Source organism: Chenopodium quinoa, unplaced genomic scaffold, assembly GCF_001683475.1.
Source record: "Chenopodium quinoa cultivar QQ74 unplaced genomic scaffold, ASM168347v1, whole genome shotgun sequence".
In the NCBI taxonomy this organism is placed as follows: Eukaryota; Viridiplantae; Streptophyta; class Magnoliopsida; order Caryophyllales; family Amaranthaceae; genus Chenopodium; species Chenopodium quinoa.
The window spans coordinates 4,149,820-4,163,150 of record NW_018743199.1 but is presented as its reverse complement, the minus strand read 5'-3'; the positions used below and the strand labels follow the sequence as shown (position 1 = coordinate 4,163,150).

At 33.9% G+C, this 13,331-nt stretch overlaps 2 protein-coding genes and 1 non-coding gene across 4 annotated transcripts; all 3 read right to left on the bottom strand.

Annotated features, from left to right (window-relative positions):
* Window positions 1-4,401: 4,401 nt before the first annotated feature.
* Window positions 4,402-9,973, bottom strand: LOC110733600 (DEAD-box ATP-dependent RNA helicase 56). Of its 2 annotated transcripts, XM_021913665.1 has the most exons (12): window positions 9,852-9,973; window positions 9,604-9,725; window positions 9,013-9,113; window positions 8,405-8,577; window positions 8,059-8,290; window positions 7,810-7,928; window positions 7,162-7,218; window positions 6,895-7,079; window positions 6,253-6,397; window positions 6,074-6,157; window positions 5,357-5,420; window positions 4,402-4,821 (listed from the first exon to the last, which is right to left on the bottom strand). In XM_021913665.1, the coding sequence occupies exons 2-12, from the start codon at window positions 9,717-9,719 to the stop codon at window positions 4,811-4,813; spliced, it is 1,287 nt and encodes a 428-aa protein (XP_021769357.1). In that variant the 5' UTR covers window positions 9,720-9,725; window positions 9,852-9,973; the 3' UTR covers window positions 4,402-4,810. The 2 variants fall into 2 exon arrangements, with proteins under 2 accessions (XP_021769357.1, XP_021769358.1); XM_021913666.1 differs by lacking the exon at window positions 9,852-9,973 and having other exon boundaries at window positions 8,405-8,705.
* A 1,754-nt stretch (window positions 9,974-11,727) lies between these two features.
* On the bottom strand, window positions 11,728-13,222 carry LOC110733598 (probable carboxylesterase 17). Its single transcript, XM_021913663.1, has one exon. The coding sequence runs from the start codon at window positions 12,767-12,769 to the stop codon at window positions 11,825-11,827; it is 945 nt and encodes a 314-aa protein (XP_021769355.1). The 5' UTR covers window positions 12,770-13,222; the 3' UTR covers window positions 11,728-11,824.
* On the bottom strand, window positions 13,161-13,233 carry TRNAR-CCU. Its single transcript has one exon. It is a non-coding gene; the product is annotated as a tRNA-Arg (tRNA).
* Window positions 13,234-13,331: the final 98 nt, after the last annotated feature.

Here is a 13,331-nt window from a genome sequence, read left to right as displayed (position 1 = left end):
GGTCTTTGTGCGAAAGAGAAATGAAAAGGGTGAAGTTGTAAGATATAAGGCACGCTTAGTTGCACAAGGATTCTCACAAAGACCTGGTATTGATTATAAGGAGACATATTCTCCTGTGGTTGATGCAACTACTTTTAGATTTTTGATTAGTCTGACAATAAGAGAAGGACTTGACTTACGTTTGATGGATGTAGTCACAGCTTATTTATATGGCCCACTGGATAATGACATTTACATGAAGCTCCCAGAAGGATTCAAGCTGTCGGAAGCAGCAAAATCTAGTTCTCGAGAACATTTCTGTATTAAATTGAACAAATCTCTTTATGGATTGAAACAATCTGTGCGTATGTGGTATAACCGTCTAAGTGAGTATTTGTTGAAAGAAGGTAATAAGAATGATCCTATCAGCCCATGTATTTTTATAAAGAAATTTGGATCAGGATTTGTTAAAATTGCAGTGTATGTTGATGATTTGAATATCATTGGAACTCCTGAAGAAATTTCAGTGACTGTCAATTATTTAAAGAAAGAGTTCGAAATGAAAGATCTAGGAAAGACAAAATTCTGCTTGGGATTACAAATAGAGCACCTAAAGAATGGAATCCTTGTGCATTAATCAACATACATAAAAAAAAGGTTCTTAAAAGATTTTCTTTGGATATAACACATCCATTGAGCAGGCCTATGGTTGTAAGATCACTTGAAGTAGAGAAAGATCCATTCCGACCTCGGGAAAATGATGAAGAAATTCTTGGTCCTGAAGTACCGTATCTTAGTGCAATTGGAGCACTAATTTACCTTGCAAGTCATACACGACCTGATATATCATTTTCAGTTAATTTATTAGCAAGGTTTAGTTCAGGTCCAACCCGAAGGCATTGGAATGGGATTAAACATTTACTTCGTTACCTTCAAGGTACGAAGGATATGGGTTTATTTTTTCCAAAGTTGTCCAAAGAAAATTTGATTGGTTTTACAGATGCAGGTTATTCATCTGATCCGCATAATGGTCGATCACAAACTGGATATGTGTTCACATATGGTGGTACTGCCATTTCTTGGCGTTCCATGAAACAAACCATTGCAGCTACTTCTTCCAATCATTCTAAGATTTTAGCAATTCACGAGGCTAGTCGTGAATGTGTATGGTTAAGGTCGGTAGTTCAACATATAAAAGAAGTTTGTGGTTTATCATCTGGGAAAGAGGCACCAACAACTTTATATGAGGATAACGCTGCTTGTATTGCTCAACTTAAGGAAGGATACATCAAAGGCGACAGAACAAAGCACATCTTACCCAAATTTTTCTTCACTCATGATCTTCAGAAGAATGGAGATATAAATGTATTGCAGATTCGCTCAAGTGAGAATTTAGCAGACTTATTTACTAAGGCTCTTCCGACAGCAACATTCAAAAAGTTAGCTTACGACATTGGATTGCGTCGTCTTAAAGATCTCAAGTGATGTAGTCATGAGGGGGAGTTAATGCGCGCTGCACTCTTTTTTCCTTAACCATGGTTTTTTCCCACTGGGTTTTTCTGGTAAGGTTTTTAACGAGGCAGCATATTATGCGCTTATAGTGTATTATTTTGTACGGGTTTTGTAGTAAATGTTAGTTATTGTTTTATTCAATATATAGTCATCTAAGGGGAGTGTTATGATAATATCTAATTATGGATGACTATTATCCCATGTACAATCTAGAATATTCTAGAGTTGGGTATTTGGTCTTATCCATTGATGGAACCCTAGGTAATGTACATTATATATATCCCGTACTAGATGGAATATGAAATGCAACATAACAATCTTCCCTTATCTCTCTTTATTTTCTCTTCCATATTTAACAATTTAGACTTCTTTTTTTTTTTTTTTTTTGGACAAGATAATAAATTTAGGGTTATATGGCGGCAAGATAAAGTTTGTTCCTATTTCATAACAAAGCAAACCTACAACAATTAGGAAACTAATCCTAAACAACTTCATGCATAACATACTATTCATGATAATACAATTTGCAAATCAAGTATACAAATTAGGAATTCACTTCATGGGGAGGACTAAAAACAAGAAACAAGAAAAAGGTGTTTCCACTTTTCTGTTGTTGGTTTTCAAAATTATTATGGTTTTAATAAGCTTAAATAATTTTTGATTCATTATGTGACATATATAATATACTTTTAAAAAACAAAAAACCAAAAAAAGAAAACCACAGCGATGCCAAACGAACCCTACGTGTTCAGTTTTAATTTTTTAAGGATAACGTGATCCGTTTGAAGGATATATTTAAATAAAATTCAAAAAAAAAAGAAAAGATTTTTTGGTTGTTTATTTGGAATCATGAGTGCGAAACAAAGACGTGCAAGAATAATAGTAGTGAATATATATATGACTGAATTCCACAAGGAAATTTTTATACTTCCTCTCTCAACTTCTACATTTCCATAAAATAAAATTCTTACAAAAAAAAAAAAAAAAAAAAAAAAAAAAAAAAAAACAGCAAAATACAAAAATGCAGCAAATCCTTGTTGATTTTGTGAACTCAGGATTCAGTTCCGAAAGAAATGGCGGAGACAAAAAATATTTCTATTTTACCTGCGGAGGTTTTTCGTTAACAGAAATAGAAGCTAGGGGATTTCATGAAGATTTACGACTCGGGAATACAAGGGCATGATCATGGTAATGCATTCAAGGTTTGCTATATTAATCCAAAGTCTCTGCATTCTTCCATCTATCATGGAGAGTGTTCTTCATGTGGTTATTATATCAAGGCAGATTTTGTTTACTGTTCAATGAGATGTAAGCTTATGGCATTGATCAATAATGGAGGAATTGTGCTGGACCTGCTGCTGGCGGCGGAGGAGACCAAGAAGCTGCTGGCGGAGAAGAAGTGCAAGAACCCGTCGGAGGAGGAGACCAAGAAGCTGCCGGCGGAGATGAAGTGCAAGAACCCGTCGGAGGCCAAGAAACTGGCGGCGGAAGCAGCGGAGATGGAGGAGGCCAAGGCCAAGAAAGTGACAGCGGCAGCAGCGGAGTTCGAGAAGTCCAAGAAAGTGGCACGGAGGAGAAGGCGGCGTAGACAATGACGAGCTTAAACCACCTCTGTCGAATTTCTTCGAAGTTCTGTTTTTCATGGCAAACTTTGATCATGTATTTTGCAATTGGCTTGTGAATAAACGTAGGTTGTTTTGGGTATTAAGACTAATTTAGTTGGTAAATTTCTTCGAAGTTCTTTTTTCATGGTAAACTTTGATTAAGTATTTTGCAATTGGCTTGTGAATAAATGTAGGTTGTTTTGGGTATTAAGACTCATTTAGTTAGTAAATACTACATGTATGTTTTTCTGACAATTATTACTTTGTTACACTAATCTGTGTAATTTTGTCCAAGTTTTTTGATTAATAGTGGCGTTATTGTTAGAGTATAAATGTATAATCAAAGTTTATTGAGTAATCTTGATAATTTTCTTGAGTTATCCAATACCCTGTTTTTTCTTTTCTTGACAAATATATATTGTATAAATGCTTAGCTTAATCATTCAAGTAACTATTAAAATCTACACTTTTCAAGTACTCTTGTAGTTATTAATCGTCAAAAACATACTTTTTTAAGCTACGGTGCATATCATTTTACAAAGTGAACAAATTAAACAAAATTGATCAATCATCCTTCTCTGCTATCTAAGCATTTCAAATGAGAGTTTTTAAGTTATGGAATTACCTACGAAAAACACAATTATTTTAAGGACATGTTTGGTTGCAAAAATAAATAAAGAAAAGTGAAAATCATGGGAATTTTAAACAAGAAGGGTTATTTGGTTAACATTAAATAGTGTAAATAAGGAAATTGCAAAGTCAAGGAAACTGCAACTTCCCACAAAACATGGTAATATTGGAACAGTCATAATAAATAAGGGTTCGTTTGACATCAATGTGATTTTCTGTTTTTTGGTTTTTTGTTTTTTAAAAGTATGTTATATATGCTACATAATGATTCAAAAATTATATAGACTAATTAAAATCACGATAATTTTGAAAACTGACAACAGAAAAGTGGAAACACCTCTTTCTTGTTTCCTGTTTTTGGTTTTTAGTTTTCAAAAAAATAGGAAACTGAAAACCAAAAATGATGCCAAACAAGCCCTAAACTACTTATTTTCAATTATTATACGGAGTATTATATAGAGTGCTTAATTGATAATTAGAGATATAATTAATAAAAAAATTTACATTGGCATAGAGCAAGTAATAAAATCAAAGGGAGTGATTCAATACTACAAATGCAAATGTTGATGCCAAGGCCTTCAACCAACCTATTACTTGCCAACAAAGGATACACAGAACCATTGAATGAAGCAATAGACAGCAAAGTTCATATATCCCCATATTAGCATCATACACATTTCAAAAGGGCCAAAAATTCATTATTAGGCTATATAACTGAATCTAAAATAGAAACAACTAAATAATCAGCCCCCCTATAAAAGGGTAAAAAAGGGCTACAAAAATCCCTGCTCATATCCACAGAATTCATTAAACAAACCTGCTAGCAAAATCCTATGTATCGCAATAAAAAGTAATAATCCTTTAATAAGTTGAGCATAGGAAAACTACAAATAAAAGTATTTAGTCACTAAGACAAAAACATAACTAGTACAATGAAATCTGACTGCCAGAATTACAAACACTGCTGAACTAAACAGCTCACAGAGCAAACTTCAAAGCCACGGTCAGATTTCTATTTCTATCATCAGCCTTCTCCAAACATGCCTAGTGTTCCACAATGTGATCAAACGATGTAGCGCGTTCAATTATGATGGCACTGCATATCATAGGAAGAAAAAAAATCAGCATACACAATTTACTACAAATAAATATGAAAAGCTCATTTGCACACAACTCGTTTTATACAGCATCATGAATGGATTTTACAGTACTTTGATGTCGATAGAAATATTGTGAAACCACATGATTAAACAAGTGTTAAGGAACAAAAGATATTCCCCTGGAAAGTGAATAACCAAAGGGGTAACATATAAATGCCAAACGAAACAGAACATTTAAGCAAACATGGAAGGAGTGAAGAAATAAAAACATATGCATTATCAGAATAGAAAGCAGCATCACAAACGCAAATCAAAGTCAAAAGGGAAAAACATACACATCAAAAGACAATCATATACATACACAATCTTAAAAATAAAAACACATCAAAAGACATATTCAACAGAATCAACCTACAAGTACATAATTTACAATCATATAACGCGAGAGCACACACAAATTGAACGCCCGAGATGCAAACAACCATAAACAAGCTTTCTATGCAACGATGATAAGCAAACAATAGAACGTACTGTATGTCGAAGTGTCGATCTGCTCTGGAAGTTCTTTAATATCGACTTCAAACCTCTCTTGTACCTGTAAGGTTAAAAGAGAGAAAAAAAAGATGGATTTAAAACCTTTAAACAAAGTTTACCACAACAAAACATTCAAAAGCGATGACTGCTACATTTCATCACATTACAAGAACAAAGCCATAGTTCCAAAATGATATGGGGTTGATTACCATAAATAGTCATAAGGAACCGTCTGAGAAGAAAATGTTACAAGTTACCAGTTAAGAATAAGATTTTTTTGTCAAAAAGTGTATTAAAAAAAATACAGAAATAAAATTTTAGAGTTTTAAAAGGGTACAAAGAATAAAATTAAAGAGACTTTTAAAAGAGTTCCAAGATTAAATATTTAAGGAGTACTAAAAGCGTGGGAGAAAAAACAAAGGTTTGAAAAACTTAAGCAAAGATAAATCAATAAAAATTTATACAGCACAACCTCAGTAAAATAGTACAAGTAAATACTAAAAAAAAATAAACAAATGCAATCTTTGATCACATTACATTAACTAAAATAATAGTACTGTGTACCAATCAACTCATCAGTAAAATAATTACTTAAGTAATCTGAAAAAAATTATAGAGATAAGATAACATATTGGTACATTCAACTATCCAAGACGCCAACAAAAAAATGCAAAGACAGTAAATCAAATAAAAGAAAACAGCTGAATACCATACCTGATTCAATACATCTGAGTCAGAAGCAGATGCCACAAACGTAATTGCAAGTCCCTTAGTTCCGAACCTCCCAGCTCGGCCAACCTGCAGATAATTAATATAAACAAAACAATGTAATCAGCAGGCAAAAGAGAATAAATTGATGGTGTTTAAAAAAAGATGAAAAGAAATTTTCCTACCCGATGCAGATATGTGTCGGCTGAATCTGGCATATCATAATTAATAACAATGTTTACTCTTTCAATGTCAATTCCTCTGCCGACTAAATCTGTAGCAACAAGAATTCTTTGTTTTCCATCCTTAAATCCCTTGTAACGAGCCAATCTACAAACATTCCAATTGAAAATAAGACATTAAACGCAAGAAAAATTTATCAATAATCTTTACTACAAAATTCTACCAAATATAGAATATCATATGTTACAGAATTATAAAGGTATAAAAACTAAAAAAATTGAAAAGGGCATGAACCATATTAAAAGAAAGTAAACTAAAACTCACTTGCAAGTTGCAACACATTAGATTCATACGAAGTATTAACATTTTATTTGCAGCTTACTTACTTGCTTTCTGGGGATAACCCTACTAAATGGTAAACAAAAAATCCTAACAAAAACAAACATGATGCAACAACAAAAACCAGCAAAAATCCCTACTTCAATTAATTGTGCAGGATGATGATCTGTATTTCAACTAACCAGATGACTTCTATACATGTCTGTATTAATAGAACATAGATAGCATTGTCCAGCAGCAAAACATACTGGAGGACTACAAAATAAGCTTTTCAAGACATTAAAAACAAAGAAAGAAGCAAAAACCTTTCTTCCTGGGACATGCCAGAATGGATGCAGATCGAAGGGAAGTTGCACTCCACAAGAAGTTTGTTCAACTCAGCAGCCCTACTGACACTCTTGACAAAAATGACAACTTGATTGAAATCCAGAGCATCCAACAGGTCGTTCAGCTTGCGATTCTTCTCCAACTCGGACAATTTGATGTAGTGCTACAATGCAAATATAAAAAATAAGTTAAGATGAAAACATCCATAGTCAATCCAAAAAAAAATCATGATTTGATTTACACACCTGTACAAGACCATGAAGGGTCAATTTGGCTTCGTCATCCACATATATTTCCATCGGCTGAAAGGAAGAAATGTCACAGTAAAGCATATTAGGGGCATCTCCAATCGAAAGGAATCCATATCAAATGAAGATGGTTGAAGATCCCTCTCAGATCCACAGATGTCTCCTTGAAGATACTTGATATCACAGAGCTAGCACAACATTGCTTTACAGCCAATTACTAGCCCATCTTGGATCACATCATCTATAAACTAGGATTCTTCTCCAAGGATGACAATAGTACAGAATACCCTTAAGCCCAGACCACAACTACTCTCTAAAATATACACTCACATGACCACCAAGTAACAGTCAAAACTCAAAGAAACCCAAGCCCTTAGAACAACATAAGACCTGACAAAAAGAAACTGAACTGATGGAAAATAGTCGAACCAAGTCACAGAGAACCTCCCAATAAAGCCTACACTACGCTCACCCTAGCCTACCCCAAAGTTCCAAGTATCTTTGTTTACTCAAAAGACGAGAAGTGTATCAAAGAGAGGGAGCATTTTAGACCATAACATCTATAAACCTAGGTAGATATCTTCTGCAGAAAGCTTGGAAAATTGAAGACTTCAAATTCAATAAGAACTGGCCACGAGACATTACATCTTGCATAAATTTCTTGCAAACAGGTCGGATTGCCTTGCTAAGAGTTGCAGAAAACATCATCACTTGCTTGTCATGGGGTGTCATTTTAAAGATCTCTTGCACATCTCTCCTCATGTCTGCATGGAAGGGAAAAAAAAAAGAGAGAGAGAGAGACCAGGCACTTAGTAAAAAAAAAATACGACATCACAACATAAATGAAACCTGGAAAGCAGGAAATGCAAGAATGAACATGCATAAGAAGCATACCCAGTGACTCAAGCATCTTGTCACACTCATCAAGAATAAAGTGTCTGACATTCTTTAGTGACAGATCTTTGTCTCTAGCCAATGCAAGGATCCTTCCAGGAGTACCCACCACAATGTGAGGGCATTCATTCTTGAGCAGATCCTTGTGAATTTTTATGTTGACACCTCCATAGAAAACAGCAACCTTAATACCAGGTAAATATGTGCTGAACCTCTCGAACTCGTGACATATCTACAGCAATTAGATTAAAGAGTATGTGTCAGCTAACTTTAATTACTAGCTTTCAAATGAATATTGCCAACTTAAATTTAATAATTATTGAAAAAGGCTCAGGATAATAAATACCTGATATGCCAATTCTCTAGTGTGACAAAGAACAAGTGCAGCAACTTGTCCAGCCACAGGATCAATCTGTTGTAGGGTTGAGAGAACAAAGACAGCGGTCTTCCCCATACCAGATTTGGCTTGACAGATGACATCCATACCCAAAATAGCTTGAGGAATACATTCGTGTTGCACTGAGGAAATACCAAAAAATTGGTGCGAGGGAACCCGCAGTGAGTAAAATATGACCTCCTGGTCCTTGTAATTGAAATGTTTACCAGACCATTTTAACATCTCCAAGTTGAGTGAATAAGTTAATTACCTGAAAAGGCATAACAGAAATTTAGAACTATCCCTATCATGAGCTTAAGAAAAGTAAAATCAGAATGTAACAATCATATAGTTGGGTCTATATAACTTGGCCAAAAAATAATACTTCATAATCATTTATTAACAACCATCCAACATAGAGGGAAACAATGGACAAAATTCCACCAGAGATACTCAGCATAATGAAGGCAAGGTTATTAACTATGCTACCAACATTCATAAGATAAAACAATAATTGGCCAATTCTGACCAGAGCCGCAACAAAACAGCAGCTATCAGTGCAAAGACATAGCACTTGCCTTCGGATGGATGCTCAAAACCAGAATCGACAATTGCGCGCAGCAGCTCTGGTTTCAGCAAGAAGTCTCTGAATCCTGAACTGTAGATTCCAATGTAACCCCTATGATAGAACAAAAAACATTCGATCAGCAAAACAACTCCATTTTTCAAATTAAACTCCATTTTTAAAATTTGACAAACAAATTTACAGACCATATTGAATATAAATCCACAAATATATAGATATAAATACAAAATTTAGAATTCAACCAAAGTAAACTATAAAACCAAATTGAAAAACGTTATCACCCTAATAAGTTTTCTCTATCATAATTAAACCGTCGTAACTTCAACAGTATCAATTTATATCCATACATCAATATCAAAAGGACTTAATTCACATTGCGCAAGATATACAGCCCCAATATAAAAAGAATTAATCAACAAATTCAAATAATTTCATAAGATCTGAGCCTAAAGTCAAATTTCTATCCTTTATAAAACCCTAATTTAACAAAATACAAATTTCGATTGAACAAATAAATCATAAACTATAATAATAATAATAATAGAAAACTACATCGATAAAACAGGAGTGTAAAAAATCGTACTTTTTAGCGGCTTCGCCGTTAGCTTTGGTGACAGCGGGATCTGGAACCTTCTCTTCTTCCTCGTCGTAATCAAGAAGCTCCTCTTCATAAGCATCATTTTCTTTGGTTTCTCCCATAGTAATCTAAAACACAAACAAATTCAAATCAAATTAGGGTTTTCAAAATCAAATCAAACAATAATTAAACAAGATCCAACCCAGAAGAAACAGAAATTACAAGATTAATTAAGAGAAATCGAAGAATAATACCTTCGGTAGTAGAAATTAAGAACTAGGGTTAGGGTTCATTCGAACGTCTGCAAAGGAAAAGGTTAGACGAAAAAGGGAGATTGAGGAGAGAGAAATTGAAGGATGAGGTGATAATAGGGTTTATAAGGGAGAATGAAATGGGTTTTTTTTGGACGATTTTATCCTTGTTGGTTGTGAGTAATTGTGAGAACTGCCATCGGAGGCGGCAGATAATCGTAGGGATAAAAGTTGGACAGAGGAAATAAATCAACGGTTAAGATTTAGTACTTGATTTGTAACTCTTATTGGTTCTTGCCTCCAATATTCAATATTTTTGTACTCTGTAATTTGTAACTGTATAGTGTATACATCAATATTCAATATCAATACTATTTTTTTAGGAAAATATCAATATCAATATCAATATCAATTCTTGTCAAAAAAAAAAAAAAAAAAAAAATCAATATCAATTAGTATGTATTTATCCTTTTTTTCATGTAAGTTTTTTTTTTTTTTCTATATTTTTTGGTTTTTCTCTAAGGGAAAAAATGATTAAGAAATACAGTGCTAATCAATTCTTTCAGTCATAATTAGTTGGAGCTTATTTGTTTTGACTCTATTCTTCGTAGGGCCTCCTTACCTTAGCGGAACTTTACTTGAAATACAATTACTGCTAACATTTTTCCTCAAAAAAAAATCAATTCATTTTTTTTCTTTTAAAAAAAAAAGAGAAATACTTGTCAATTATCACGTAATCAACGCGTAAGTTTTTCATAATTTAACTTACAATCATACGAATTACAACGAAATCTATCTTCTATAATAACTAATACTAAAGTAGAAACCGCTGATGTCATCTTTTTTCAAAGTTGTACACGTGGCGCTATTTTATGAAAAAAATTTCCGCTCAAATGCTTTTTTTAAAAAACAAAATGCTAATTAATTATAAGCAGATTGTGTAGCTATTATTTAGGTCCTGTTTGGCAAAAGTAGCGGTAGCGGGTAGCTTTTAGCGGTGGAGTAGCGGGTAGCTTTTAAGGTAGCGAGTGCCGAGTAGCGGTCAATTAGTAATGGGTAGAGGTTAGCTGTCAAAGTAACGGTTGTAGCGGTTGCAATACCAAAATATATCAAAATTCATATAAATATTGTTTTAAAAGTAAAAATAATTTCCAAATGCTACTCGCTACTTCTAAACGCTACTATTTTCAACGTTTGAGAAAAGCTACCTAAACGCTACCTCTATCGCTAACCACTACTAGAATCGCTACCTTGCCAAACACTCTTGAATTTTTTCTAATAGTGTTTTGAGTGGTCAAAACGTTAACCGCTACCTCAAACACTAGCACCAAACAGAGCCTTAGGTAATTTACTTAAAATAAGTACCTATTACTTTGGTGATTTATGTTGATATTGGTTGTTGGAGTCTTTATAAGAGTTGTTATCATAGTTGAGGTCAATTAATTGAACTTATGAACTTAAAAAAAATTACAAAAATTCAAATATAAATTACTGGTAAACCCGTGCATCGCACGATTACTAACCTAACATACTATGATTCCTCAAAATATGTATATGTATATGTATATGTATATGTATGTATATGACTTTGCTAATATAATGCAAGAAATTTTAGTCTCACCCATTTTGTCCCCTTGGCTTGTGACCTCTTAAACTTTTCAACCTATCTTCTCCATTGTTGTTATTTTGTCGTACTACCACTTCTACGTATATGTAATGAATTACTCTTTACAATAATTTTAACTTCTATAAAGTGTATGTTTAAGTGTATAATATTTATAGTAATAGTCAAAGTTTTAAAAACAATACATATCTATTACGAGTAACATTAATACCATACAAAATAATAATTCTTGCAAACAAAGAACTCATCTTATTTCTTTCTTGCAAATATCATAGCATGTTATTTTACAATAACTATTCCATGTGTTATGAAATGTGAACCTCATAATGTAATTGTAGGAAATTTAGCATTACTAGTTCTTAATAAACTCATCCATTTGGCGTTGAAGCAAAAATGTGGATTTTGATTTAGGATGATAGATATGATGTATATGACCTTCATCTTTGGCTTCAATCAACTTCACATCCCTAACCCCTTTTCTTTTAAGGTATTCAACATACATCACCCCTCTTTCTTTTAGAAAATCGCGTTCCGCCACATAAACCACCACCTTTGGAAATAAACTCCATTCATCATGTTTAAGTCCACCCTTCTCAAAGTTACACCCAAAATAGTCGCGATTTGATCCCTTAGGTATGCTTAAATTCCAAAACATATCATTCATTTGTACTTCTATGCCACTATCAGCTGCCTTTTCTTGAGGAGTTCTTTCCTCACTACCAAAATAAGGGTGTATTAGTAAGATCCCTTTTATATGAATGCCACTTAAGTCATGATCTTCACTTGTATGAGCTTTTATGGTGATATTATGTGCAATATTCCCACCCGCGCTATCCCCTGAGAGAAACACTTGTGAAAGGTCAGCTCGTTCAAGCCATGGCTCGGTGTAGCAGCTCTTTACTAGCCACTCAAGAGAGCTACAACCATCGGAGTAGGCTATTGGAAGTCGATTCTCAGGAGCAAGGCGGTAGTCAATAGACAAGACAATTACTCCTGCTAAAGAAGCTAAGTCTCCTAAAAATATATGGTAGTTAAGCCATGTTGTTGAACCTATACAAAACCCACCCCCATGGAAATAAACTACCACAGGAAGCTTATGAGTCGAAGAGTTTATTGTTGGTGTGTTAGGAAGGAAAATTCTTCCTGTTATAGGTTTGGATGGATCAACGACTACGTCTTTTGACTTGTAACTTTCGGAAGATTCTGGTGAGGCAAAGGCGATGTCTGGAGCAAAACGCTTCACAGTCCCATCAGAAAATACTTGCAGGAAACCTGGTGCTTCAGCAATAAGAGACATTGTATGATTCAAAAAGGGTTGTCGTTTGTTTCGCTGATGCCTGAAACTATTTATACCCGGAGAACGGATGAGGTAAAGGGTTAGAAATTAAGATGTTGGAGAAAGCTTGGTGCTTTGGCAATAAAAGGACAGACGTTTTGAGTGAAAAAATTTCATATTCTTAGAAATAAATTAGTTGGAGAGTAGATAAGATGGATGAATCATTCAAAGATAGTCCGAATTGTGACAGAAATTGATAAAATAGATGGATGATAAGTTGGAGAGTAGATAATATAGGTAGCAAAGCACAGAAATTGTGACAGAGTAATATCAGATAAATCAGCAGGCACAAGAAGAATTTAAGGTAAAGTATATAATAGCAGGGTAATAGGCAGTAGGATTAAAAATTTACCGCGCCAGGTAGGGGTCGAACCTACGACCTTCTGCTTAGGAAACAGACGCTCTATCCACTGAGCTACAGGCGCCGTAATTGATAAAATAGATCAGCTGAAATGATCCATTCTCAAGTAGAGAAAGAAAACATGAGTTAAAAATACACTGTTATTAAAGTAGAAAATAGGTA

Excerpts from the sequence above, each read along its gene's own strand:
- LOC110733600 (XM_021913665.1), bottom strand. The coding sequence starts at position 9,719 with ATGGGAGAAACCAAAGAAAATGATGCTTATGAAGAGGAGCTTCTTGAT. Across the intron at positions 7,929-8,058 it reads CAAGATGCTTGAGTCACTGG|ACATGAGGAGAGATGTGCAA; the intron begins GTATGCTTCTTA and ends CCTTCCATGCAG. Across the intron at positions 7,080-7,161 it reads CCCTTCATGGTCTTGTACAG|CACTACATCAAATTGTCCGA; the intron begins GTGTGTAAATCA and ends TTTGCATTGTAG.
- LOC110733598 (XM_021913663.1), bottom strand. The coding sequence starts at position 12,769 with ATGTCTCTTATTGCTGAAGCACCAGGTTTCCTGCAAGTATTTTCTGAT.